Here is a 27,123-nt window from a genome sequence, read left to right as displayed (position 1 = left end):
AAACACTGGAATTCCACAGGTTCAAATTTGAGTCATTTCAAAAGGAGTTACCCAGGAGCTCCTTGAGTCAGGATGTTAGAAGAGAGAACAGAACCCCTAAGAGGGAGCTCCCCGAGGCAGAGGCTGTGTTTCAACCGTCTCTGCATCCCCAGTGCCTCATCCATAGCAGAGGCCGGGAAAATGAGGCATCAGCTGAGGGAGTGGAGCGGGGTGGAGGAGATGGGGAAGGAGCACAGGCAAATGGGGGTTATCGGAGCTGCAGCTTTCCCCAGTGAGGAAGCCAAGAAACGGTGACGGGAACAAAAACACCCCCAAAATAGTGAAGGCACAAACTTAGGAGAAAACTGGTAAAATTTACACCAGAGAGGTGAAATCAGAAAGTAAAAGAGAAGACATAGTATTAAAGTTATTTGGGGAGATATGTCAGTAGAAAATATAATACTGTATTTTAAAACACTGCCTGTAAAAAGCCTTACAGGGTTTCTCAGTTTTGTCAGAATCTTAATGGGTTTCCTAGTAAGAATTTTAATCCGAAAATTACACTTGGTCTTAATATTTCAAATATTATAAATTATATTTTTGTTGTACATATCATCATTAAAACTGTATTTCTGAATTTAAAGGGACTTGAACATTTTTCAAATTAGGATCTAGGTTTTATTAAATAGGATAGCCATAATTGATTGCATAGGCTTCTCCACATTTTTTCACTAGTTCCTGAATTATTTTATACCTCATAAAAATCATTTCTATTTTTTAATGTATTACATAAGAAATTACCTTCAGGTGATTTGATATGTAATACTAAGTTAATCTTCACTTACCACGTCTGTTAAAAAGAAAAGTCAGATTGAAGATCCAGGTGGATCAAAGTGCAGTGAGAAAAGAAAGGTCATATTTTTAGTATACACACAACAGTAAGAAACGAGTTGTTCTCAGTGAAGTAATTTGGGTAACTTACAAACGACTAAAACAGCATTTTTGGAAGATATGTACTCACAGGTTTCTTTAATTTCTTCCTAAAGTAGTCATATTTCTGCTTAAATTCTCTGGAGTAAGGAACAGCCTGGAAGATAAATGTATAAATATAGATAATATGAACAACATGCTTGAAATTTTATGTATACTAAGCCAACATTCAGAAAATTTCATGAATCATGAACCTTAAAATCGTCACTCTCCATATAACCACTGAAATTTACATAATGTCTACATAGCACATGCGAATGTTATAGAAATGGTTAAGGTTAATCAGCACTGAATAGGGCTTTGACCCCTGAAAACAACAATATGGATACTCAAGAAATCATTTAGAGGTATTATACATAAACTGAATAGACTTTCCATGTGACTTCTGTCTGAATATGCATCAGGGTGCATTGTAATCTTTTTATAGGTTGTAGTTTAGGTAAGTTATTGGCTATCATACTTTAACACACAACTCCAAATGACCTACACTGTCGTTCAGAAAAGACTAATTGTGCCTTAAAAATCTTTGGGAGACGAATAGCCAAAGCAATCTTGAGAAAGAGAAACGGAGCTGGAGGAATCAGGCTCCTACATGTCAGACTATACTACAAAGCTACAGTAATCAAGAAAGTATGGTACTGGCACAAAAACAGAAATATAGATCAATGGAACAGGATAGAAAGCCCAGAGATAAACCCGCACACATATGGTCACCGTATTTTTGATAAAGGAGGCAAGAATATACAATGGAGAAAAGACAGCCTCTTCAATAAGTGGTGCTGGGAAAACTGGACAGCTACATGTAAAAGAATGAAATTAGAACACTCCCTAACACCATACACAAAAATAAACTCAAAATGGATGAAAGACCTAAATGTAAGGCCAGAAACTATCAAACTGTTAGAGGAAAAACATAGGCAGAACACTGTATGACATAAATCACAGCAAGATCCTTTTTGACCCACCTCCTAGAGAAATGGAAATAAAACCAAAAATAAACAAATGGGACCTAATGAAACTTAAAAGCTTTTGCACAGCAAAGGAAACCATAAACAAGACCAAAAGACAACCCTCAGAATGGGAGAAAATATTTGCAAATGAAGCAACTGACAAAGGATTAATCTTCAAAATTTACAAGCAGCTCATGCATGCAGCTCAATATCAGAAAAACAATCCAATCCAAAAATGGGCAGAAGACCTAACTAGACATTTCTCCACAGAAGATATACAGACTGCCAACAAACACATGAAAGGATGCTCAACATCACTAATCACTAGAGAAATGCAAGTCAAAATGACAATGAGGTGTCAGCTCACACCAGTCAGAATGGCCATCAAAAAATCTACAAACAATAAATGCTGGAGAGGGTGTGGAGAAAAGGGAACCCTCTTGCACTACTGGTGGGAATGTAAATTGATACAGCCATTACGGAGAACAGTATGGAGGTTCCTTAAAAAACTACAAATAGAACTACCGTACAACCCAGCAATCCCACTACTGGGCATATACCCTGAGAAAACCGTTAATTCAAAAAGACACCTGCACCCCAATGTTCATTGCAGTACTATTTACAGTAGCCAGGACACGGAAGCAACCTAAGTGTCCACTGACAGATGAATGGATAAAGAAGATGTGGCACATATATACAATGGAATATTACTCAGCCATAAAAAGAAATGAAATTGAGTTATTTGTAGTGAGGTGGATGGACCTAGAGTCTGTCATACAGAGTGAAAAAGTCAGAAAAAGAAAAAATACCATATGCTAACACATATATATGAAATCTAGAAAAAAAATTGGTTCTGATGAACCTAGGGGCAAGACAGGAATAAGGACGCAGACCTACTAGAGAATGGACTTGAGGACACGGAGAGGGGGAAGGGTAAGCTGGGACGAAGTGAGAGAGTGGCATGGACATATATACACTACCAAATGTAAAACGGATAGCTAGTGGGAAGCAGCCACATAGCACAGGGAGATCAGCTCGGTGCTTTATGACCACCTAGAGGGGTGGGATAGGGAGGGTGGGAGGGAGGCGCAAGAGGGAGGGGATATGGGGATATGTGTATGCATATAGCACTTTGTTATACAGCAGAAACTAACACAACACTGTAGAGCAATTATACTCCAATAAAGATGTTAAAAAAAATCTTTGGGAGAAAAGTAACAAGCAGAAAGGCAAGCGAACTGATACACTTGTCAAGGAAAAAAACTGGGTAAACAGCAAGCTGGAAAAGTCCTCATTTTAGGAGTTGACTATTTAGAGGCCGTGGGCAAGGATTTCTTTAAATCTGGAATGCTGTATCTATAGAGCAGAGTGATGATACCACAGGAGTGAGCTCAGTAACTGAGCTAACATTATTCATAAGTTCTGGAATCTCTTCAGGCAAAGTAATTACATTTTTATATAGTCATTTAAATATTCGGTACTTGCTATGATGTCAAGTAGCTTACAGTATCCGAAAGTCAGAGCTGTGACTTCAGGCGATGGAAAAGGCTTACAATTTTTTTTTATGAAGCAGAAAGGATTGCTTTTGCACACACGTGGATGTAACTGTGACAGCCTCACAGTCAGAACAACTCATTGCTTTTTAGCGCATAGTGTGAATTTGGGCAAGAATACTTCCGCTGATATCATTTTGTGCTACATTAATAAAATATACTGATCCTTTGCAAAGTGTCTCCAGACTCTAAACCTTACACCTTCACCACGCTTACTCCTGACCGGAAGAGGAGAAATGAAGAACAAAAGCTTCCCCCCTTCATACTGTTTTAAGACATGGTCATACAAATAATAACTAAGCCAAAACAAAAACATGTTACTATTCTCATAGAAAACAGTGATCATGTCAGTATTTTGCTTTGTAATTCAAGAGCAAAAGACAACATATTTAAGTATCTTAAGAACATTCTAAAGACAATTTATACTACCTATGGTATGTTCTTAGCTTTTAATTTTTAAGCCAGTCTTCATTTGCCTCTTCACTGAACATTAGATTTGACTACATATCGTATTTATTTTGGGCAGTGTTTAGTCTGATGAAATACTGTATGAATTCTGATTCCAGAAAAGGTAGACATTTTATCACTATCTGGACAACCACCAACCTAAGGAAAAGGATACAATGGTCTGACATAAGCCAATAAAGGCATTATCATGCTTTTTGCTCTGTAGCTTTTTTAGAAGCTATTGTGAGCAATGGGCAATAAGAAATAAATGAATACATAGTGGTAAATGCTAGGTGGGAAAATGATAGAGTTCCTCAGTGGTTGTTTTACATGAGATGGTTGGGGAAGGCAGCTCTGAGAAAGCGAAATCTCAGCAGAAACCAGAATGACAGGAGGGAACAAACCATGACAGGAACAGTGAGTTCTCAAAAAAGGAAAAGTATTTGATGTTCTTAGCTATGATTAACTGTAACAGAAGAAAATTAAGCTGAAAAAAAAAAAAGATTTCCTTTTATTATCTCATGCCAGCTTCAGAAGACCTGACTTCCAGAGCAGACTCTACTGCCAGCTAGCTCTGTGATATAACCTCTCCACTCCGGAATTCCTTCACAGTTAAGCAGAAAGACTTGACTAGTCAAATTTTAAGCCTCTTCCCTTTCCAAAAATCTGTGATTCCCAGCAATTACTTTTTGTTTTTGTTTCCCTGCCTGAAAACGTTGAAAAAAGGGTTAAACATTCATCACTGTGAATGCAAGCTCAACTGTCTTAAATGACAAGTTTCCCAAGGAATATATTTCAAAGTGTTGCCCCCCGCCCATGGTATCTCTGCCCTTGTCTGGCTTGTAACCTGGTAGGTGCTGACTAGATGTCAGTGGAAATCAGTGCTGAGATACTTCTGGTCTTTCTTCTTCTGGGGAATGATGCATGAAAGTTGAGAAATACCCCTCCTCCTCCAATACTCATCTTTTCTCTCTAGGGGTCATTCTTATGATGGCCTAAGAAGAGTAGGTTTTTATATTCTTCTCCTGAAAAGATTCCAACAACATACGAGGATAAAGACATCCATACGTTGCAGCCCCTGAAGAGAATTACATTTCTGCATTGGACAGGCCAAATTATTTATTCTCTCTTGAAAATCTGGCATCTTCTTACATGCAATATAATATGTAAAATAAGCCTATTTAAAGAATTAACATATCTGTTGATTAAAGTTGCTCTCTATTAAATATGCTTTCTTTTTTGAACAAAGTGAAAACCTGACATTGTGTAAGTGGGGTTTAAAGGTTTTCATGCCATTATTGTCCATTACGGACACCAGAGCTCCTTGCAGAGAAGGCTCGGGCCTGACACGGAGACATCGGTAAAACCAGTACATCTGGGCCTCTGGCCTGGATTCTGACATGTGCTCAAACTTTTGGCAATTAGCTTTCTGAGCTGCTGACAAATTGGGAATCCCAACTTCTTCCCTACCATACTGAGAGGATTGCTGTGAGTTTCAAAGCAGTTGATTATAAAGTTCTTGAATAAGTACGAAGCGTTACACAAGCACAAGATGGTGTTCTTAAGAGTAGCAACTACAAATAGCACTTCATGTTTCTAATGCTTTTTTTTTTTTTTTTTTTGCGGTACGCGGGCCTCTCACTGTTGCGGCCTCTCCCGTTACAGAGCACAGGCTCCGGATGCGCAGGCTCAGCGGCCATGGCTCACGGGCCCAGCAGCTCCGCGGCATGTGGGATCCTCCAGGACCAGGGCACGAACCCGTGTCCCCTGCATCGGCAGGTGGACTCTCAACCACTGCACCACCAGGGAAGCCCTCTAATGCTTTTAATGGTGATGCTTGTCACAAAGAGAGCATACTGACTCACAGTAATGCCACAGAAGGGTCCCCTCTCCCCTAATATGTAGGTATTTTTAAAACTTGGCAAAAGAGAGAGAGAAACTCTAGGTACCGGATATGCAGAAAGACAAAATTAAAGAAGTGGGCTTTGGACCTAGACTTGGGGCTTGGGCTTGGGTTTTTAATCCTCACATGGGGACACAGAGCACGGCCTACGGTCTGTATGACCAGGGGAGTCAGACAGAGTTCCCTGCTTAAGACCTACATCTGAACAGGGTTCAAGAAAATTCTACCCACAGGCCTGGGAGAGTTGCAAGGAAGCTTCCCTTCTATCCAGGACCGTAACTGGGAGAAAAACAAACAAAAAAACCCAGACCTCTAATAAATTCAGACTCCCAAGCCTACACCAAAGTGGGTAGGAGGTCCATGGTTATAGTAACCAAGGGGGCATAAACCCAAGCTAAGAAGTTAACAGTAAATACAAGTCAGGATGTATAAAAGCCCCATAAAGAAAAAAAATGAAGATGAGCACACACACACTTAAAAACACAAAATTATAAACTGAACTAGGCAATCAACTACCACTGAGGAGAGTCTACAGACATAACAAGTGGGAGATTTAATGCCCCTAGAACCAGAGATAATAAAATAATCTAGAAGAGGTGCTGGAACAAATTAAGAATGATTAAAAAGCTGTAAGTATGAATAGAAAAATAAATAAAAGGGAAGAACAGGATCAAATAACAATAACTAAAAAGACCAAGCAAATTGAAACAGACCAAATAGGATTTTGAGCAGTTAAATCTAGTCACTGAAATAACAGACACAATGAACTGATACAGTAGATTATAAAAAGCTTAAAAGATAAGTAGCTGGAAGAGCTGAGCCCACAATACAGCCATGAGAAAGAAGACGGGAAAGCTAAAAGATAAGGGAGGCAGAATGTAAAACTGAATCACATACCCAAGAGGAATTACTGACGCAGATAATAAGAAGGGGAAAGGTACAATATGTGAAGAAATAACTGCAGGGAATTTTCCTGAATAAAGGAGAGACACCATCCCCATATGAAGAGTCACAAAGAATCCAGAGCGGAATAAATAAAAAGAAAGCCACACTTAGATTTGTGATAGTAGAACTGTAGAAAATCAAAGACACGGAGGAAAATTCAAAATCACCAGAGAAGAGAGATTTACTCACCAAAAAGTGAAAATGAGAGTGACAACGAACTTCTCATCATCAGTTATGGAGGCCGGAAGAGACACACACAAAAAAATCTCCAAAGTACTGAAGGAAAATAATGGTTGACTAAGGATTCTATAATCAGCTAAACTATCATTTAACAGAGAGGTCGGTAAGCCCCCTCTCTCTCAGACCCTCACTGAAATTGCCACCAGAGCAGAGGTTCTCAAACTTGAGTAAGCATCAGAATCCCTGGGAGGGTATGTTAAAACACCGACTGCAGGGCCCACAACCAAAGTTGCTGATTTTCAGTAGGTCTGGGTGGGGAGCCCAAAATTTACATTTCTAATAAGTTTCTGAATGATGCTGTTGATCTATAGGCCACACTTTGAGAACCATGAACTACAGATTAAACTTTATTAAGGAGAAAACTTAACCTGGAAAAAAGTAGATGCAAGAACCAATGGTGGGGACGTGGAAGCAACTGAAGTGTCCATCGACAGATGAATGGATAAAGAAGATGTGGCACATATATACAATGGAATATTACTCAGCCATAAAAAGAAACAAAATTGAGTTATTTGTGGTGAGGTGGATGGACCTAGAGACTGTCATATAGAGTGAAGTAAGTCAGAAAGAGAAAAACAAATACCGTATGCTAACACATATCTATGGAGTCTAAAAAAAAAATTGGTTCTGAAGAACCTAGGGGAAGGACAGGAATAAAGACACAGATGTAGAGACTGGACTTGAGGACATGGGGAGGGGGAAGGGTAAGCTGGGACGAAGTGAGAGAGTGGCATGGACATATGTACACTACCAAATGTAAAATAGCTAGCTAGTGGGAAGCAGCCACATGGCACAGGGAGATCAGCTCAGTGCTCTGTGTCTACCTAGAGGGGTGGGATAGGGAGGGTGGGAGGGAGACGCAAGAGGGAGGGGATATGGGGATATATGTGTATGTATAGCTGATTCACTCTGTTATACAGCAGAAACTAACACACCATTGTAAAGCAATTATACTCCAATAAAGATGTTAGAAAAAAAAGAACAATGGTGGGCAAAGGAATCTGTTTACATATAAGTAAATTAAACAAGCATTGACTGTTGAAAAAAAGAAAAAATATTAATGATTATTTGGCAAGTTGAAAGACAAGGTAGTTTTAAAATTCCACTGAACAATGGAAAGTAGGAGTGGGAAGAACAGCACTGAAGTTCCCCAAAGTCGTATATTATCCAGGAAAAGAGTAGAGAGTGATTAATTTTGACAAAGGTCAAGTATAGTGGTTAAAAATTTTAATGTGAGCACCAAAAGAACAGAAATAGAAAATACAACGTCCAAGCAAGTACAGCAAATGAAAGAAAATAAAGAGTACTCTATCAGTCCAACAGAAAGCAAGCAAAAAGAAAAAACAGAGATAGTTAAAGGACAGAAAAGATACACTAGGCAAGTACTAGTGAAGAGAAAGTGAACATAATGACCGACAAAGCCACAGTCACCATGGGAGATTCTGACACAGCTGACTCGGTTAGATAAAGAAAAGCCAGGAAAAAAGTTGTCATGGAAATGGAAAATTTGAACACCACAGGCCTGATGTAACAGACATATATAAAGAACTCTATACCCAGCAAAGACAGAATACACATTCTTTTCAAACACAAAAAGAACATTAACAAAAAATGGCCAAGCCTCCAAAGAAGTTTCAAATACCTGATAATATTCCACAGACAATATTATATGACCACAATGCAATAAAATCAGAAATCAGTAAGAAACAGGTAAAAACCCTCTCAAACTCTCAGAAACTAAAAAGCATATTCTAAATAATTTGAAAGTTAAGGACAGAAAGAAATCATTATGGAAATTACCAAAAATTTAGAACTGAATTAAAATGAAGACCAAATATCTACACTAAGGTAATAATTACCTAAATACACGTGCTCTTATTGAAAGAAATACTACCAATAATAAAAAAAAGAGTAAACAAGGCTCTTTTGTTAGTAGAAAACAAAGAAAGAGCTTTCTTCAGGGCAAATCTACCTGGATTTATGATGCTAAATAATTTTCAATAGTAATTATAAGAACTAACAGTGTTGCAGGAAGACAGATGATCAATAAGCGATAGAAATATTTGAAAAGGCTTCATCATTATGTCAAAAGTCTTCTGTTGCTTGAAAACAGCATCATTTCTTGAATTTACCTTGTTTCTCATGATGGAGAAGAGAAAATACTACTCTAACTTATTGTGACTGTGAATGTAACAAAAAGAGCCGTGGTAGTGAGGCAGGTGTTTGTTAAGCTACATGCAGAGGAGCTGACGCCTGTTTTGACCCACGTGACGTTGGGCACTTTGCATCAACCACTAAGCAAAGCAGCTGGACAAATCCAAATCCAACAAGTAACTAAAGGGATGTCAGGTGTCAAGGTGCGTTTGCACTGTATTATCTTTCAAGTTTTCAAATGGACCTATAATTCAAAATGTAATTTGAAGCAAATCAGATTAAAGCCACAAAATTAGTATTTTAAATATACCTATTGGTGTCTTAGCTCAGCACTTGATATAACAAACTTCCCTTCCTTTAGCTCCCCCAGTTATTAAAAGATTCCCCAATTTGCAATCTTCTGCTCATCCCAGTACAGCTCCTGCAATTCCAGAGTCTCTCCTTGCACTCATGTAACCACTGACAAAAGACTCTGGAGTATTCTACAGGCTCCTTTCAGGTGTTTGATACCAGGTGCCTGCTGACCAGTGCCAGGGTGTCACTCTTCCTTATCAACACACATAAGGGGACTATGAGAAGGTTAGTGGGTCAGCAGAGAGAAGATTCTTAACTGCCAGCTCTGGAGTGCAGCTGCTCCCTCACCCAAACCTTTGCAGAGTTTTAGAGCCGGAAGAGATTCAGGATCCAATTTAAATTTGTTAGCATGCATATACTACTACCCTTGGCCTCAAGAAATGTTAAAACTCTACAAATACAGGACCAAGTTTTGCTTCATATAAAAAGGAAGAGAGGACATTTTGATTGTTATACTTTTAATCTACCCTTTTATAAAAGACAAAAGAGAATGTTTAGTTTTGTTACCACTAGCAAACCATTTTCTTTTCCTTTATATTGAAAGCCCTGTGAAAAGGCAAACGTAGCTGTACCTCACCCAGAAATTCCGGGAAGGAGGAGACGGGAGTAATGTTAAATTTCTCAAGGACACCAGCCAGGCCCCTGGCATCAAGGTAAGCAGGAATATACAAGAAATGTGTGTTTAGATGAAACCAAAATATTATACTGAAGAGTCAGAACTTGAATACTGACCGGACCAGTAATAGCTGGATTCTGTAGTCTTGGGTCTTCCCACTGAGTAATTTTGCTATCTGGAAATATTTAAAAAAAAAACAAAAACAAAAAACAACGGCTTATTAGTTCAAATCTATTTCATGTCCAAAACGTTTTAAAAAGAATTATTTCTGGATTTTCCAGAAGTTCCCCCAGTTCCCCATCCTGACTCCCAAGGATAAATAACTTAGTATTTCAGGGTTAGAACTATACTCTGTAAGGCAATCTGCACCACAGCCCCCAATACTGTTTAGTTTAAAAACAATCAAAAATGCACAACTAAAGTAAAACCATCTATTCACACTGTTTTGGGCAAGCAATCTGCTGAAATTTCAATTATAAACCCCTGTACCTTCAAGGATTTATAACTTGAGATTGATTTTCATTTAATTAAAAAAAAAAGCATAAAAGATTTTAGTTCCCCAAAGTTAACACACACACTATTTTTTTCTCATTTCAAATACTCTTTCCTTTGCTTTATGGTGTTGCAAACGGCTTTCAGTTAAAAAGCCTAAGTTGAACAAATGAATAATCCATTACACGTGTCACTCATCTGCACACAAAAATCAAAACAGCTAAGGCAGTCCAAAAGATGAGAATTAGATACAGCACAGGAGGATTCCAGAGAAAAGGTTCCCTTTTGGTCAAGCTGGTGAGAAGTGGTTCTTTCTTCCAAATGAGTCAATGTCAATCAGATTAGTAAATGGCACCTATACCACTGCTTCAATGGTGTAGGTGGAAACACACATTAGCTACCTGGATCACTTGGGATTTGTGACTGTGCCTTAATTAAAAAGACTTTATGCTACTGTGTGTATATATGGGGGGGGGCAGGAATGGACTCACATGAAAGATATGGGGAGGGTAGATGGGGAAGAATAGGTTTCTCTCTGGAGTGTTAGGAAATCTAAGTTGGTTTGTAAAAAAGGAAATTATTTGTTTGAGAAGAATAGTCTGTTTTTTTTCTGGTATACTTTGTAAGTGGACTGATAAGAATAACTAATAAATTTGGTTTTAATAACTATCCCAGGGATTTTTCGAAGTCTGGTATGATAATTATTTTAACAAAAGCAGAGGTAAAGTTTTAAAATTAAGCTACCAAAGCACATGACGATTCTAGATTCACGCTGGCAGAAAAGTTACAAGAAATGTTTCAACTGTTTCAGAGAACGCTGATGGAAGAAGCAAAAGGTATCTTTGGGTCCCTTACTTTGAAGACAGAAGTTTTTGGAAATTAAGAGCTGTTGCTGTGATGCAAAACAGGAGAAAAGTAAATAAAAGAAAAAGAATATAGCTGAGTAAAAACTGCCTTAGACTATATATAGACTGGGTACCATCATCAAACCAGAAAATAAATCACCTACTACCTCCATATGATGACCCCCACATCTGTCCAAACCAGAACCTCGAGCTCCATCCTTGACACCTGCACCTGGATTTCCCCTGGGAAATACCTCAAACCCTACTCTGCCAGAATTTGACCCATAATCTTCCACTACCAAAATGGTTCATACAACCCTGAATTCCTCTCATTAACAGCACCACAATCCGTCCACTGTTCAAGTCCGGCACCTGCCATACCCTCCAGCCTTGCTCACCTTTCACTCTGGCGGTCACCACCTGTCCCCACCTCTCTGAAAAGGCTTCTTTCCCGAGCGCTCATCCTCTTCCTGGACTGCTCTCTAGGTCTCCCTGGCCTCAGTCTCACTCACCCCTGTTCAAAACTTCCTTTGAAGCTCTGCCAAGGGGATCTCACCCCCAGGCCGAGGGCCCGCGAGCAAAGCCTCACCTGCGGCTCCCCAGCGCTTGCAGCACCCCCCGAACCACCCCTCCTCCCCCACCCCTGTCCGTGGGAAAACTGTCTTCCACGAGGCAGGACCCTGGTGCCAAAAAGGCTGGGGACGGCTGCTCTAGAGCACAAACCTGACCGCATCAGAGTCCCTTCTGCACCATCCCTTAGGTGCTCCCGCCTGGCTGCGGAAGGGACCCGAGTCCCCGTACCAGCAGACTCCCTTTGACTTAATGCGGGTGTCACGCCAGCCTCATCTGCACACTGGCCATTTGCAACCCCACTGCGCTTCTCTGAACATGGTGTCACCTGCACAGCTTCACACACCTGTGCACGCTTTCTCCCTCCTAGAATTGCTCTTTGCTGGGCGTGCCTGGCTAAACCTCACTCATTATTTGGGATCCACCTGAAAAGTCACCCGTTCTACAAGGCTCTTTTGCAGCCTTCTTCCACTGCTGGAGCCCAGACACTCAGCAAGTACTTCTATGTAACAACTGGTTCACTCCCCTAAGACAACACTTAAATACCTCCTGGCACTCCCTACTAGAGCTTAAGCCCCTTGAGGACCAGGACTGTGTGCTGTTCATCTCTGCAGCCCCCTCTCCACCACTTAACACATTTCCCAGCGTGTACCAGGAGCCTGACTTTCTAAATGACCAAATGAAGCTGATGGCAAAAACAGATTCTTTTTAAAACAGTCTAGGCTTTCAGAACCACATATGGGTCTTATAGGATTACGATAATGATCAATTTTGCACTTAAGAATTATCGACGTATGACTGTCGGTGGCCAGTTACCCGTTTTGTCCTAAAACTTTTGAATCTAAACTTGCTTTTTGTCTTTGAGACGTAATATTTCAAATAAAGGGGCGAGAATGAAGTAGAAGAATAGAAAACTCAGTCCACTTGGCTACTGTTGACAGGTTTGGTAAGACTGCTGGCAGAAAAGATTAAAACAGGATCTTACGGCATCCCTGGAATTTTATTTTTTAGCTTTGTATATAAACTGCCTGTGGCCAAGTACTCAGTGGCTGGGCATATCGGGTCTTTAAGAAGAACTATGCTATTCCTAAGGGAGGGAGGGGTTCAGTTCAAGACCTTCCCATACCCTCTGACACCAGGCTTGAGACACAGGAGCTTTTTTTTTTTTTTTTTTTTTTTTTTTGCTGTATGTGGGCCCCTCACTGTTGTGGCCTCTCCCGCTGCGGAGCACAGGCTCCGGACGCGCAGGCTCAGCGGCCATGGCTCACGGGCCCAGCCACTCCGTGGCATGTGGGATCTTCCCGGACAGGGGCACGAACCCGTGTCCCCTGCATCGGCAGGCGGACTCTCAACCACTGCGCCACCAGGGAGGCCCAGGAGCTTTTTGATAAATGTCAAATCAAATGAATCTAGATGTCTAAAGAGCACAGGAGTACTGAGCACTCATGCTCTTCTGAAATTAAATCTTCAACGTTTTTAATCTTGAAAATGTCTCACTTCTCAAGAATTTATGAAGCAGAAAATTTAAAAAACCGAATGAATTAGGAGACAAGCGCCCTGCTGCCTTTACATTCAGTGTGCAGTCACATGCCCCAGCGAAGTGGAAGACGGATGACTGAGCACCTTACAAGATGGCTGCGCTCACGGTCAAATGGTGGAGTAGGGATGGCCTGGCTTCTGTCCTGCAGGCAGCAGGAGAGCAAAATGATATGCTGAATTTTGCTAGAAATAAGATTCGGGAAAAATGTTTAGAAGCAGAGACTCGTTCGGAAGGTAAGGAAATTCCAGGTAATGAAACCCGTTTTGGAGTGGGTTTGAGTACCTGATACAGCGTCTTAAAAAAGATAGATATGCTTCATTTTTCACAGACTGGAATTTGTTTTTTTTAAAAAAAGGCATATGGGGCTTCCCTGGTGGCGCAGTGGTTGAGAGTCCGCCTGCCGATAGAGGGGACACGGGTTCGTGCCCCGGTCTGGGAAGATCCCACATGCCACGGAGCGGCTGGGCCCGTGAGCCATGGCTGCTGAGCCTGCACGTCCGGAGCCTGTGCTCCGCAATGGCAGAGGCCACAGCAGTGAGAGGCCTGCGTACCGCAAAACAAACAAACAACAACAACAACAACAACAACAACAAAAAAGGCATATGAATTGAACTCTGTTTCATTGATATGTACACCGCTCTATTGCTTTCCACTGAATAAACCTTGACGAATTAGGGAGACCTGACAGAAATGTTACATTGTCAGCTACTGAGGCTCTCCTAAACAGACCTTTTTCTTACACAGTCTTTGGTCATCTAATTTACAGTGTATTTGGTTAAGAGAACTTTTCAGTATAGTTGAGCAAAGGCAAATTTTAATCTCCACGTAAAGGATCACAGATCTCACACTGGCATCGCTCAGGTCAACAAGGCTCTGTATGGGGTCTATATCCTATTGTTTGATTCCCAGGAGTGAAGGGGGGAGGCTCCCCAGTGCTGTGTGGTCTGGAAGAGAGGAATGGGGGATGTCTGAGAGGAGCCTGGAGGGACTGATCAGGAATAAAGGAACCACCCAGGCACTTAGCAAGGAACCACCCTTTCCCATCGCCTGGAAAACAGGAGCTGGGCAGGCCTGAGGCTGGAGGCACGGCTGCTGTTGCCTCTCAAGGCAGGTCCTCTCTCCACTTTCCAACCAAGGGCGTCAACTTCCTAACACAACACCAGCACCACTGGCCCTCCGTGAATGGACTCCGAGTCACCATGTAACAAGCGTTTACCGCATATTACACTAGGTCTATGCACGCCTCCAGAAAAACAGTCCATGATTTTTCTAATTTCTAATGTATACTAGGATGGTCCTTTGCAATCGTGTTTTTCTTGTTTCTGGGTCCTTACAGCACAGCAAGAACATTTCATAAAGTTCTTTTCAGGTTGACCTGACATCAGACCACCAGCTGGAACATGGTCACAATGTTGTGTGAAGTACTCTCCGTGTGGTGGACCGAGGCTGTGTTACCGGTTAAGACGGTGCTTTAATAAAATGCTCATTATTACTCGTACCTCTCTTTGAAAACTGAAATTGTAATGCATGAAAAAACTGAAAAGGAAAATATTTTTTGTTTTTAGTGGGAAAGGGGCAGTGTGACTCCTCTTCTATTTTGGCAAATTCTGCTGAGAAAGAGAATTATAACTAGCACAGGAAGGAAGGAAGTGGGGGTACCCGCACATGTTAAAGCATTTATGGCAGCAATTTTATGCTCACTGTAAAATTCTGGAACGTAGGACAGAATCAGCATTTTTACTGGTCGAAGACAAAAACTTTGAACTATCTAATTTTAAGCCAGGGTAACCCACACCCCTAAATACACCTAGGACTTCTACTTTTGGTTTAATTCTGAATTGTTGGGCTTCTTGCTTACTTCGATTTCTAAAAACCCTTCAATCTCCCGTGCCTGAAAGCGAAGGTGTCACTGGTCACTTAGGAACCCAGGAAGAGGCCCTGAAATGAGAGACAGTGACAGGCCCCACCCACACGGGGACCTCTCGAGGCCACGCTTCCCGGTCAGCTCAGCAACGTGCTTAATTAACCAATGCAATCAGGTAAGAAAACGTGAGGCTGGGAAATCTGGTGTAGACTTAATGCTCATGTTTATGAACCGAATGAAAACAAAGAGAAATATATTCCACCAGATCACACGCGTATGTGAACTTTAAATCTACTTGAAGACTTCTTTTCAATATACATTTTCAGAAGTTTTAAGGGATACACTAATATGATCCCATGGAGAAAATGTCACTTCAACAAGGGGGAAAAAAAAAAACAACAACACTGGCTAAAAGCAAACCTTTATTAGTTTAACTTTTAGTTGGCATGAGAAACCACACATTTATTCATAGGAGCTGGAGCAAATGTCTGCAGCAAATATAATTTCAAGAAAAGAACTGCACATGTATTAGTGTGTTGGGTGCAGGGAAACATGCTGTGAATAGAAAATAAGTCAGAATGGGCATCTTGCCCTGAGACCTCTGAAGGCAGCTTTTAAAAAACGTAGCGGCTGCTTCAAGCACTGCTCATACACAGATTTCTGACATAATCATCACTTCTAATCTTATTTTCTATTAGCAGAGTGTATTTATTAAAAGCGCAAAAGTCAAGGGGTCATCAATCAAAAAAATTTTTTTAATTAAAAAAAACAGTTAATAGGTCACAAGATCAAACTGGAATGGGCCACTTTAAAGCAAACTGGGGTGAATGCACAGTACCGTACGAGGGCACTGAGTCTCTGGTATCATCCTCGCCACATAACACCTGGCTGCCTAGACAAACAGTAAAATGACACAGCTTTCACTGTCATATCTGAATTACCCTCATCCTCCCTTCACCTGCAACACCTATGCGTCCATAACAGCACCTACTTACTGTGATCAATGTAAAACGTTCGGCCATCCAAGTGAATTCTTTCTTCCCAACCAGGCTGTTATCAGGGGAAGAGAGGAAGAGAAGACAAACATTAGCCAGCAGTTCCAAACTCAAAGGCAAAAGTTAAAGACTCTAGGACACCTTCTTACTCTTCTCCCCTGGGGTACATTTTTACATAAAGAATAAACTAAATAGAAACATTTCAAATGAACTCACTCAAATGACAACACCCAGCAACACACTTTAGCACATGTTCTACAGTCTCAGATGCACTCACTGTATGATGAACAAGAAAAACAGGGGTTATTATTTCAAAAGCTTCAAAGGGAAACTCCAGCACACTGTGAAACAGTTGAGCCTGGGGCTGAATAGCTCATTTAATTAAATGAGTATTTACTGAGTACTAAAGGGAGGATGAAGGGTGCTATAAAATGTGAGAGACTGATGCTTTACTCATGTCATCAGGTGGTTGAACAAATCGAATACTGAAATTCTCTGCTGGGGACTCTCACTACTCAGGAACCAGACTTGGATAATTTTTCCAAGATCAGGCTGGTATGCTTTCATGATCTGAACTGTGCCTATCTGTTACCTGAAAGTCAGGAATCCAACAGATCTAGACAACCTGCAATCTTTCACTTACTAAACTCTCTCTCCAGTCTCTCCCCAGGCTCCTTCCATCCAAACCCCGGAACCAAACATTTGGAGAGTGTGGGATATTTGTATAACCTGATGAATAAAGACTGCACCCTAATCTTTCTAGCTTCAAATTTTGCTGTAATATACCATACACCAGGCAACAGAAAGGTTCTTGGAAAACAACCACCAAAAAAATTCCCAGCGCGCTTCCATTTTTAAAATAGTCTTAGAGTCTCCCCACCTTTCTAGCCTGTAAGGGTTTTTAAAAAAACTGGGGGTGGGTCAACACGAAAGCATGGTGAAGGTTTCATTCAAAATCTAACTTGGAGTCAATAGCTCGACTCTCACTCAGGCCCCAAAAGAGAACAAACTAATAAAAAGTTAGATTTATAAACAGTCACTGACAAGGGAGAAAAATTTAAAACATCTGCTGGATAAATGACTTATAGAAACCTTCTGTGATTACGTACGCCCTTTTCTTCTGCTTTTAAAAACTTTTTTGTTCCTATGACTAAATCAGCAATATGGATGGAAATTAGTTGGTTGCTAAGTTACAAAATAAATGTGTGTTGCTTAAACTGTCACCTGTAGAGAATGCCTCATCCATCATCCTAGTTGCAAGGTCTACCTTTCACTGGCAGTCAGCCATTCAGAAACCTCTTTCAGGAGAGCTAGGTGTGGTGTGACCTGTATGAGTTATCAGTTCAGTCATACACCCGCTTCTATTAAGAAATGACAGACCGAGGGGACTCAAAACGCCTGGAGAAAGAGAAGGTCACAGGGCTTCCCTATCAACATTGGGCCCATGAGTGAGTAAACATGTTCAGACTGGTCCGTGTGTCTCCAGTGTACTCACAGGAAGAGGGCCAAGGTCATTGGGGTTTAAAGATGCCTTTGACCGCATATGCACTGGAAATTTCAGGCGTGGGTCTTCCTGCAAGAAGAATGTAAGAGGCAGGTGTTAGGAGTGATATCTGTGAGCAGTACTGGTCCTCCCCTTCTGGAGGTGTGTGTTCCACAGCAAGCAGGTTGCCTGTGGAGGGGGGCTGCTGCAGCGGGGAGGGGAGGACCCCACCTCCGTATAGAAGGCCTGGCTGACCATCTCTCCAAAAAGATTCTACTCTTCCTCCTTGAACTTGATGAAAGGAGGAGAGTAAGAATGTTTAAGTCAAAGGTTAACCATTTCCCCAAGACCCTGAGCCGGTGAAGAGGAGGAGGGTTCCAGCAGTGATGTTACCATGGAGACCAGAGGAGAGGACGCCAGTGAAGATGAGGAGGATCCACTCCACAGAGAGGGAGTGAGGACACTGGTCGTACAGCTCCCTGTGGACCCGGAGCTCGGGCTGAGGGCAGCTAGCCTGTTAGAAACACCCATTCCATCAGTCCTTGCGTCTGCTGTTACTCCCTTCCACCCTCTCTTGAGCCAAAGCCGAAAATCTGAATCTGGTTTGACTGTCCAGGCATGTCCTGCCCCAGAGTTAGTCGGCAACGTCACAGAGTCACATCCCCATGAGAGAACTTTACTGGGATTCTTGATCAAGTTCCACAAATTAGATCTTAAAAGTTTAGGGCTTCCCTGGTGGCGCAGTGGTTGAGAGTTCGCCTGCCGATACAGGGGACACGGGTTCGTGCCCCGGTCCGGGAAGATCCCACAGGCCGCGGAGCAGCTGGGCCCGTGAGCCATGGCCGCTGAGCCTGCGCGTCCGGAGCCTGTGCTCCGCAACGGGAGAGGCCACAACAGTGAGAGGCCCGCGTACCGCAAAAAAAAAAAAAAAAAAAAAAAAAAAAGTTTACAAAATACTTTTCTTAAGGGATATGCTTCATAAGATACCACACAGAACCAATGACAGAAAAATACATACTCTGACATCTTGGGTCATGCTTCATAACTTACAAAGAACAGTCAGGTGTATGATCTTGCAACCACCCTGTTAGGGGGTTGGGCACGTAATCTCTGCTCCTTTAGATGAGGAAACGGAGTCTCACAGAGAACAGGAACTCGCCCAGAGGCTCTGGTTTAGAGTCTGGCAGCGGTCCTTCACTTACACAGACCCAATTAAAATGCAGTGTAACTAAGCGAATCCCTATTTGAAACTCAAAAGATTAGAAAACAAAATGAGAAAACTCAGAATAACACATTAGTAACCAAATAAGCCTAAGATAATAAAAAACAAAACAAAAAAACCCCTAAAACCTTTTAAAAAATCCTTTATTTCATTAATGTTAAAGCCTTTGTTGCTCTCCAACTACTAAAAGGTTTTCTGCCTCAGCATTTTCCCAAGTCAGCAAGAAAATGAAATAGTTGGTATAAAACTGGGAAAATAATAAAACTCACTTTTGTTTGGAGATATGAAATGACATATGATTATATACCAAGACTGTATTAAACATCTCCTAGATTACAGAGAGCGACAGCTAATGGGTGTGGGGTTTTCTTCGGGGGTGATGCAAATGGCCTGAACCTGATTATGGTGATGGCTGCACACATGTGTGATGGTCTAAAAATCATTCAGTTGTATTATTTTAAATGGGCAAACTGTATGGCACGTGCATTATACCTCGATAAAGCTTTAAAATTATTTCCCCCAAGTTAACAGTCTAAACCATGAGTATCCAGGGATGGTAACAAAGTGATAGATTTTTAGAGCTGACAAGACTGACAACAGGAATCACACGCGTACAAATCAGCCTTTGCTCCTTAGAGGCATAAAACCGCCCAGTGTTCTGTGTTAGACTGGAACACCTACAGTGTAAGCAGATACGCTAGGTAGATTTAGGATTTAGAAGGTCTAAAAAGCTGATAACCTGGTAAACATCTGTGACCGCTTGGCCATGGACCAAGGAAAACCTGAGAGCCCCGAACCCCACTAAAGCTACCCAAGGCCAGCTCTGGGCTGGCCCAGGTAATGCCACCACCGCAGGGGAAGCATGGGCAGACCACAGCCACTGCTCACGCTGGGATTAGAGAAAGGCTGAGGCTGCTGTTCCATGGGTGAGGACAGGGGCTTCTGCATGCTATGTGCAAGGCCAGCCATACCTTGCAATCACACACACAGGCTACTGTGAAAGACAATCGGCCCTTTTGGTAAAGAGCTGGTGATTGAAAGAAAAAAAAAAAAGCTGAAATTAAAGAAAAGTGACAGGGGTGTAGGAGAAGGAGCATGACGCATAAAGTAAATCCAATTTCACAGGCCTGCTAACATGGCCTTGCACAGAAACCCGGAATTCACAGAATGTGAGGGCTGGAGGCCCCCAGGGGTCACGTGATTTTATTATACCAACAAAAATCAAAATAATGGCAGCAGCTGCCACCCATCAAGCTCTGCGGGCTAAGCCTGGGGGGCAGTATGGAGCCCACCCTCCCACGGAATCCCCTGAATGACAGAGCGGCAGCTAGACGAGCAGAGAAAGGCAGCCAAGGCCCCACAGGACCTGGGGCAGCTTTAGGAATGACAGTCAGCTGGAATCCTAACGAGGCCTCAAACGACACAAATGTGAATGAATAAAATACACAACACACTTGGCTGTTTCTCCCTTTCCTCAGCATAGTAGGGGCACTCCTTCGCAATTATATCAGTATTTCACAACTGCTTCCCACAATTACAGTTGAAAGCGTTTTTAAACAGAAGGCAAAGATCAACATCTTATTTAATTAAAAAAAAAAAAAAAAAGGCTTTGGGGCTTCCCTGGTGGCGCAGTGGTTGAGAGTCTGCCTGCCGATGCAGGGGACACGGGTTCGTGCCCCGGTCCGGGAGGATCCCACATGCCGCAGAGCGGCTGGGCCCGTGAGCCACGGCCGCTGTGCCTGTGCGTCCGCTGTGCCTGTGCGTCCAGAGCCTGTGCTCCGCAGCGGGAGAGGCCACAACAGTGAGAGGCCCGCGTACCACAGAAAAAAAAAAAAGGCTTTGGGGACTTCCCTGGTGGTCCTGTGGTTAAGACTCTGTGCTTCCAGTGCCGGGGGCGTGGGTTCGATCCCTGGTCGGGGAACTAAGATACCACATGCTGCTCGGCCAAAAAAAAAAAAAAAGTTTCTTTGTGGAATCATTTAAAAATATATAAAATATGGGCATGCTGGCTAGTTGAAAAGACAACTGTGCTTTTTCGATCCTGGAAGGGAACAACCACCAGGGCTAGACTACAGTGAGTTTTATTAGTTTGGACCTGGGTAGAAAACAAACCTGAACTTAACTGAGGTATAATCTTTGTTGCTACAAAAATAAGCCAAGGCTTTGTCCTGTAAAAGACATAAATATACTCTTATACACATGCTTTGAGCTGCTTCTTCAGCAGAAGGAATGCATGAGCTGAAGCCCTCCTGTAATCTCTACCGTGCATCCACAGCCCGCCTGATCCAGGTGGGGAAAAGTGATGCTCATTTGCTGTGTCAGACTTTATTCCTGATAGATGGCTGGCACACGGCCTCCATTATTTGTGTGTGCGAGAGGCCGTGTTTTATAAATAGACTTCAAAGGGAATTTTCCTCTATCAATGTATACGAGGGAAATGCTGGCCTGAACCTTTTCCTGCTTCTGGTTAGTGCAGGAATCAAGAGGACACAGGGTGCTGGGGGAAGAAGCACAATTTTCATTATTCTCAACCTGTCTGACCAATTTTTTTTTTCCTTTTCCTATGATAATGCTCAACTCTAAGAATAGCTGTTCTCTCTTATTTGTTCTCTCTTTAAAAAACAAAGCAAACCCCAAACAAACTCAACACAGGTTTTAAGCCAAAAATTATCTTTACAGTTCTCTCCATCCTTCCACCTTTTGTCAAAATAAACAAGCAATTTAGAGCCTGCGTTCCACAGCCAGAATTTTGTATGGGCCTTTGTTTAGCAGGGATAATGCGCCTGTGTCAGCACATCCGAGTTTAGAGGAGAAGCGTGGCAGTTTGTGGAATTCCCAGTTGTTACCTTAAGGATTTTCAACCACAGCAGCGGCAACAAAATGTTGTTTTAACCAATTAAAATTTTAAATCACTAAATCAGTGAATCACAAGTATCTGGTGGAAAGGGGCAATTGAAAATTCAAACTGGGTTTCACTCAGCACCGATGCAGGCAATAAATAAAGCTGGTGCTATTTTAAATAAAATCTGCCCAGCTGCAATTACACTGCAGTTGTGGTGTGAAAGGCTGTGAAAAGGTTAGGGGATTTGATTACTAAGCTAGTTCAAATTACTAAAATCATAGCTTATGTTGGCAAGCCACAGTGGCTCCATACACTAATCCAGCTACTTTTACAATATTTACCTCCTATTTCTGGAGCTCCCATTCCTGGCTGAGGAAGTGAAATCCCAGCAGTGCTGTAGTAAGTAGAAATGGGTACACTAGCAGGACTGCTACAGGTTCTATGTCCATGAGGGAAAAAAGGCTTTCAAACCAATCTCTCTCACTCTATTTCCCAAGGAGCGACCTATCTTTTACTCTCATCTTGCCACAAACCTGTAATCTTATCTTCAAAGCTACATGTTATCATATATGCCTTAGCAGTAGTGACGTGTTTACCAAATGAATGTTACCAGATCTGAATGATAAGTTCTCTTGGCGGGTTATTCCTTTACTTCAAAATTGGAGTGGTTCTCATGACGGGGTGTTGGGAAATGCGTGGGAGCTTTTTGGGTCGTCACTAGGATAGGGGTCGGTGCGGGGGACGACAGTGGCTATTAGGATGCAGTGGCAGAAGCCAAGGATGTTAAATGTCTTGCAAATAACAGGCACAGTCCTGCCCCAAATGCTAAGATTGACCTCGTGAAGACACACTGTACCACGATCCATGAGGTCTGAGAGAGTCTGCTGGGCCATCTAATCCAATTCTCAAGGGACTGAATTACCATCACACCACGGGCAGAGTGTAAGTGACCGTCCAGACCATTTGGGTCCAGGTCTCTTCCTTAACACGATACTGCTGTTCTTTCAACTGGGTATACTTGGTGTCAACACTAGAAATGGGAATTTAAAGCATGTGTTCACTCTTGGTCCAAGACCACAGAGCTAGGGCCAGTGACAATCACCAAAACTCAACCGGCTTTCACATACCATCAGTTCTGAGCAAGTAGCCCAGAGGACAGAAAGACTTGAGTTACACTCGGTACCCAGACAATCAGATGGGGATATAAGGGAGAGGAAGGAAAACAAACCTTCGGTAGCATCAGAAATAGAAACACGAGGACGCATTTCAGGTTAATCACCGGTCTAGAGATCACTCAGTAGAAAAATACCACTGACTTTTAAAAGAACTCTATGCTACATTAAATAAGCCACCACTGATTCCCCTGAAGAAATGAAGAGCGAGCAGAGGAATATAAAGATATGCATATGTGCTTTTCATTAATCTCATTTTTCTCAGGTTAACACAATACACGGATTCTCTCTCATGCATGATTCGGGGGCACATGGAAGAGCCCTGTGATAAGAAATAACCAACTGTGATAAGATGTTCACAAAAAAGAGCTATCAAATTTACAAAGTCCTTAGTATACCTCCTGATCCACAATTAAAAGAAAGTAATGTAGCACAGAGTATAAAATACTTATCTGATGTAAACAGTAAAAACTAAAACGACACATCAAATAGAAATCAAGATGGGTAATGTCAACACAGATGCAAAATGAAAGTGACAAAGAAACATCACTTCTAAAAAGATCAGAATTCCTAGTAAGGTTACAGCATCCTGAGATGGGAAGCAGTAACATCAAAATCCTAGCTATATGTAGCACTCCCCTTTTTTCCATATACGGTAAAATTGTCACAACTGGAGCTTTCCCGGAGTGCTCAGAAGAAAAGCACCAATACCAAAGATGGCCATTAGCCTGTGCCCGTAAGTCACCTGCTCCCCGCCAGCCGCCACGTGCGGAGTCTAGACCAAGCTGAGAAGACCCTCTGGGGACGTGCTTCACTGCCAGGAAATGTCTCTGCACGAACCATGGATACGGGGTAAGGCAATAAAGGAATGAATGCCAGACGTCAGGGTGGAAATGGAGCCGAACAAACGCAGCGACCTTACCCACGTTGTAGTCTTTGTGTTATGGTCAATGAAGAAGGGCCGGCCGTTGGGCGCTATCCTCATTTCCCAGCCGGGCGGCAGGAAGCTCTGTGTGACTTTGTGTTGTGGTTTGGGGGAGTTGTAAGGTGATGGCTGGGGGGACTGTGGATTGGAAAGGGTATCTTTCACAGCCCGACGTATGGGTGAATCCTTGGCACCCTAAGGAATAATAATGAGCATTAGAAGTCGTCTCAGGTGCTAGTCCAGAGGGGTCAACATGTACCTGGGGGTCAGGGAACGCTCCTCTTTGAAGAGGGACAACGGGGAAGCGCCTAAAAAACCTGCTTGGTTTACTCTGAAAATTAATCTAACTGTAAGGTTTATCTCCTGGTTAAACACACAACAATGTGAAGTACGTATAACCACCATCCTTTGATAGCTACTTGGTACGTACCCAAAATACTGTTCTGTAGTGAGCATTATGGATGCAGATTGTACAGAAGGTGGAGAACATGCCCCTGCTCTTAATGAGCTCAGTCTAACGAAGGTGGACTGGCAATTTTTAGAGCAGAAAAGAAAAACCTCCACCAACGGGGACAGCCACCTGGAATTGCATAGCTGTTACCCAGGACATTTACATCACAGTCTGGAGGAGACATCGCCCATTCCCACTTATCAACATCTTAAACCTGGGCATGGAGAAGCCCGCAGCCATCTCTAAGATGCAGTCACGTTTAGAACTTCAAAGGTTTAGTCTCTGGTATTTGTGATGTTAGGAGGGCGCAAAGCAGATGCCCAGCAGTGACTGAGAGATGCAAACAGGCATCAGAAACACGGAGGCTGATACAATGGAAGACCTTAGGGTCGAAAGGAAAAACAGATCAAAGCAACAGCTATTGAGTTTAAAAACTCAACGTAAGCATTGGTATTTGAACCAATACGAGTTATTATGGGAGTCTCATGAGGTGACAGGCAGTAAGGAGTGAAACACAACACGAATGGAGAAAGTTCTGAAAAGAGGAGCCTGTGTCCAGTATAAGCCACCATGGCCTCGGCCCAATGAGAATGAGAATCAGGTGAGTGCAGGGATGGGAAGCATGGAGTGAGCTGCACAAGGACACCCCGCACCGCCAACACAGCGACTGAGTATCAGAGAGGAAGGTGGCCGCAAAACCCAAGTCCCAGTTCAGAGAGAAGAGAGAATGAGGAGAAGCCACGGGATAGACGTGACCCCAGTTAGATGACGGAGCCTTCTCACCTCCAGTGGGGCAGATAAAGTTACTGTTGGCGAACTGAGGCTACGAGGCCGGCGGATCTGAGGCTCGATTAGATGGTTGTTACTGTTTGTGGCGGATCCGGATGCACCGTCTTCTGCAAGCTACGTTGGAGGCAAACACAAGTTAGCTTCGTGTGAGGCTCTCCCTGCGCGCGTGATGGGAGTGTGGACCCAACAACACAGCCAGCGGTGATGAGAGGTCTGGCCTGTTGAAAGCATGGAGGAAATGACTACGCATAATAATGGGGGGAAGGACGGGGAAACACACTCCAAGGAAATAAAAATGAATCACCGGCTGGCATAAAAACCAGCCTCAGAAAAAAAGGGGGTTCGGAGGGATGCTACCCATTGTAATAAGCAGGCTCTTACTTTGAAATTATCTTTCCCGTCACATTTTTAAAATGGACCATTTAGGGGGAGACTGATTCAGGGCCCCACTTCTTCCTCAGGGCAAATATTATGTTTAAAAGGAATGCACCTGCGAGAAGAATTTTCTTAAACATGGGTTCTTCAGAACAACACATAACATCAGGAACGTGGGGTTCGCATACGTTAGGCTTCTACTGCCTGTGACTATAAGCTGTGTGGCAATCTGCATACCTGCATGATAGGTCGAGTCCAAGTTGTGGTTCGATTGTTATGATTGACATAGTATGTGCGTCCCTTAGCATCTTTTCTCTCTTCCCAGCCTGAAGGTAGGCCCGGCGTGGTATGTACATAGGCCACTGATGGCTGTTTGTGTAAGAAATCATTATTATTTAATATCTTGCATTTGTTTTCTGATCAACTTAATAAAGTAATACATACCCAGAATTATTTGTGCTAGACAAAGTGAGTTAATTCAATGGTACCGAAAACATGAGTGCCTGGAAAACAGCAACAGGTTTCCAATAGCTTTAAACCTACTGTGAAATGAACTCCTACATGAGCCACAGGGTCAAAATCTTACAAAACTCAGTTCCAGGCCACGCAGCCTTCAACATAAAGGGTTGCTGCCAACGTGATCATAAGGAAAGAGAATAATATGACAATTCATTTTAGTTGCTGCATTTTACTGTCAAACCACGTAGAGCCTAAAAGTTATATCAAATTGTTAAATGTTACCGACTCTGAGACGGATGCCCTGAATATTTTTTCCTCAATCTAGCTGTCACAGGGATGTTCCCCTAGCTTATTCCTAAATTCTTCACCAGCTTAGGGCCCTTACACTACGTAGCTTTCGGCACGGGGGGACACACACACACAGAGTCTGTTCTCTACGAGGCCTGCTTTCACACTAGTGACTGACCAGAATATCTCAACTATTCCAGCCCGGGATGCCACCTGGCAATCTGAGGCCAGAATTCCAAAGAAGCGTGATAACTGAGGCTGTATTGCCCCCCGCCCCCCCCCCCCGTCCTCCCATATGGAGTTTGTCTCCTTAAAGGGTGAATGGAGCACAGGTAGCTTCTGGGCTTAGAGACATGTGCAGTACAGAGTGACTACGGTTGGATAGTTCAAAGTAGATTGCAAAAGGCTTCCTGCGACGCTTTTGCTTGTAAGAAGCAGTCTGAGAAATGCAGGCGGGGTGGAGAGCTGCTGGAAAGCAGGGTGTCTCAAAGACTCACGGAGGCAAGGGGATGTTTGTGTGAGGCCAGTGCCGTCCAGGACGTCCTGGACGTCTGGGTGCTGCGCATGAGATCTGTAGCTGGGAAAGGGCTGCTACTCTAAGGAAGGGGTTAGGAACAAGAAGCCAACCATGACTACCAAGGCTCTTGGGAGAGCGTAAAAGAAACAAGAGGCCAAACATC

At 42.6% G+C, this 27,123-nt stretch overlaps 1 protein-coding gene across 8 annotated transcripts in view; it reads right to left on the bottom strand.

Annotated features, from left to right (window-relative positions):
* The window catches only part of NEDD4L (NEDD4 like E3 ubiquitin protein ligase), a 350,990-nt gene that overhangs the window by 31,977 nt on the left and 291,890 nt on the right, over positions 1-27,123 (bottom strand). For all 8 annotated transcript variants that reach the window (XM_081253287.1, XM_081253288.1, XM_081253289.1 and 5 more), the window contains 7 exons: positions 25,934-26,065; positions 25,316-25,435; positions 24,079-24,276; positions 17,933-18,010; positions 16,438-16,492; positions 10,248-10,306; positions 1,001-1,066 (listed from right to left, as the gene is read on the bottom strand). In XM_081253287.1, coding sequence (XP_081109413.1) covers positions 1,001-1,066; positions 10,248-10,306; positions 16,438-16,492; positions 17,933-18,010; positions 24,079-24,276; positions 25,316-25,435; positions 25,934-26,065 — 708 coding nt within the window. The remainder of the gene's footprint in view (positions 1-1,000; positions 1,067-10,247; positions 10,307-16,437; positions 16,493-17,932; positions 18,011-24,078; positions 24,277-25,315; positions 25,436-25,933; positions 26,066-27,123) is intronic.

Source organism: Mesoplodon bidens (assembly GCF_964165515.1).
Source record: "Mesoplodon bidens genome assembly, chromosome: 13".
Lineage (NCBI taxonomy): Eukaryota > Metazoa > Chordata > Mammalia > Artiodactyla > Ziphiidae > Mesoplodon > Mesoplodon bidens.
The sequence above is the reverse complement of the archived record's forward strand: the minus strand, read 5'-3'. Positions and strand labels throughout refer to the sequence as shown.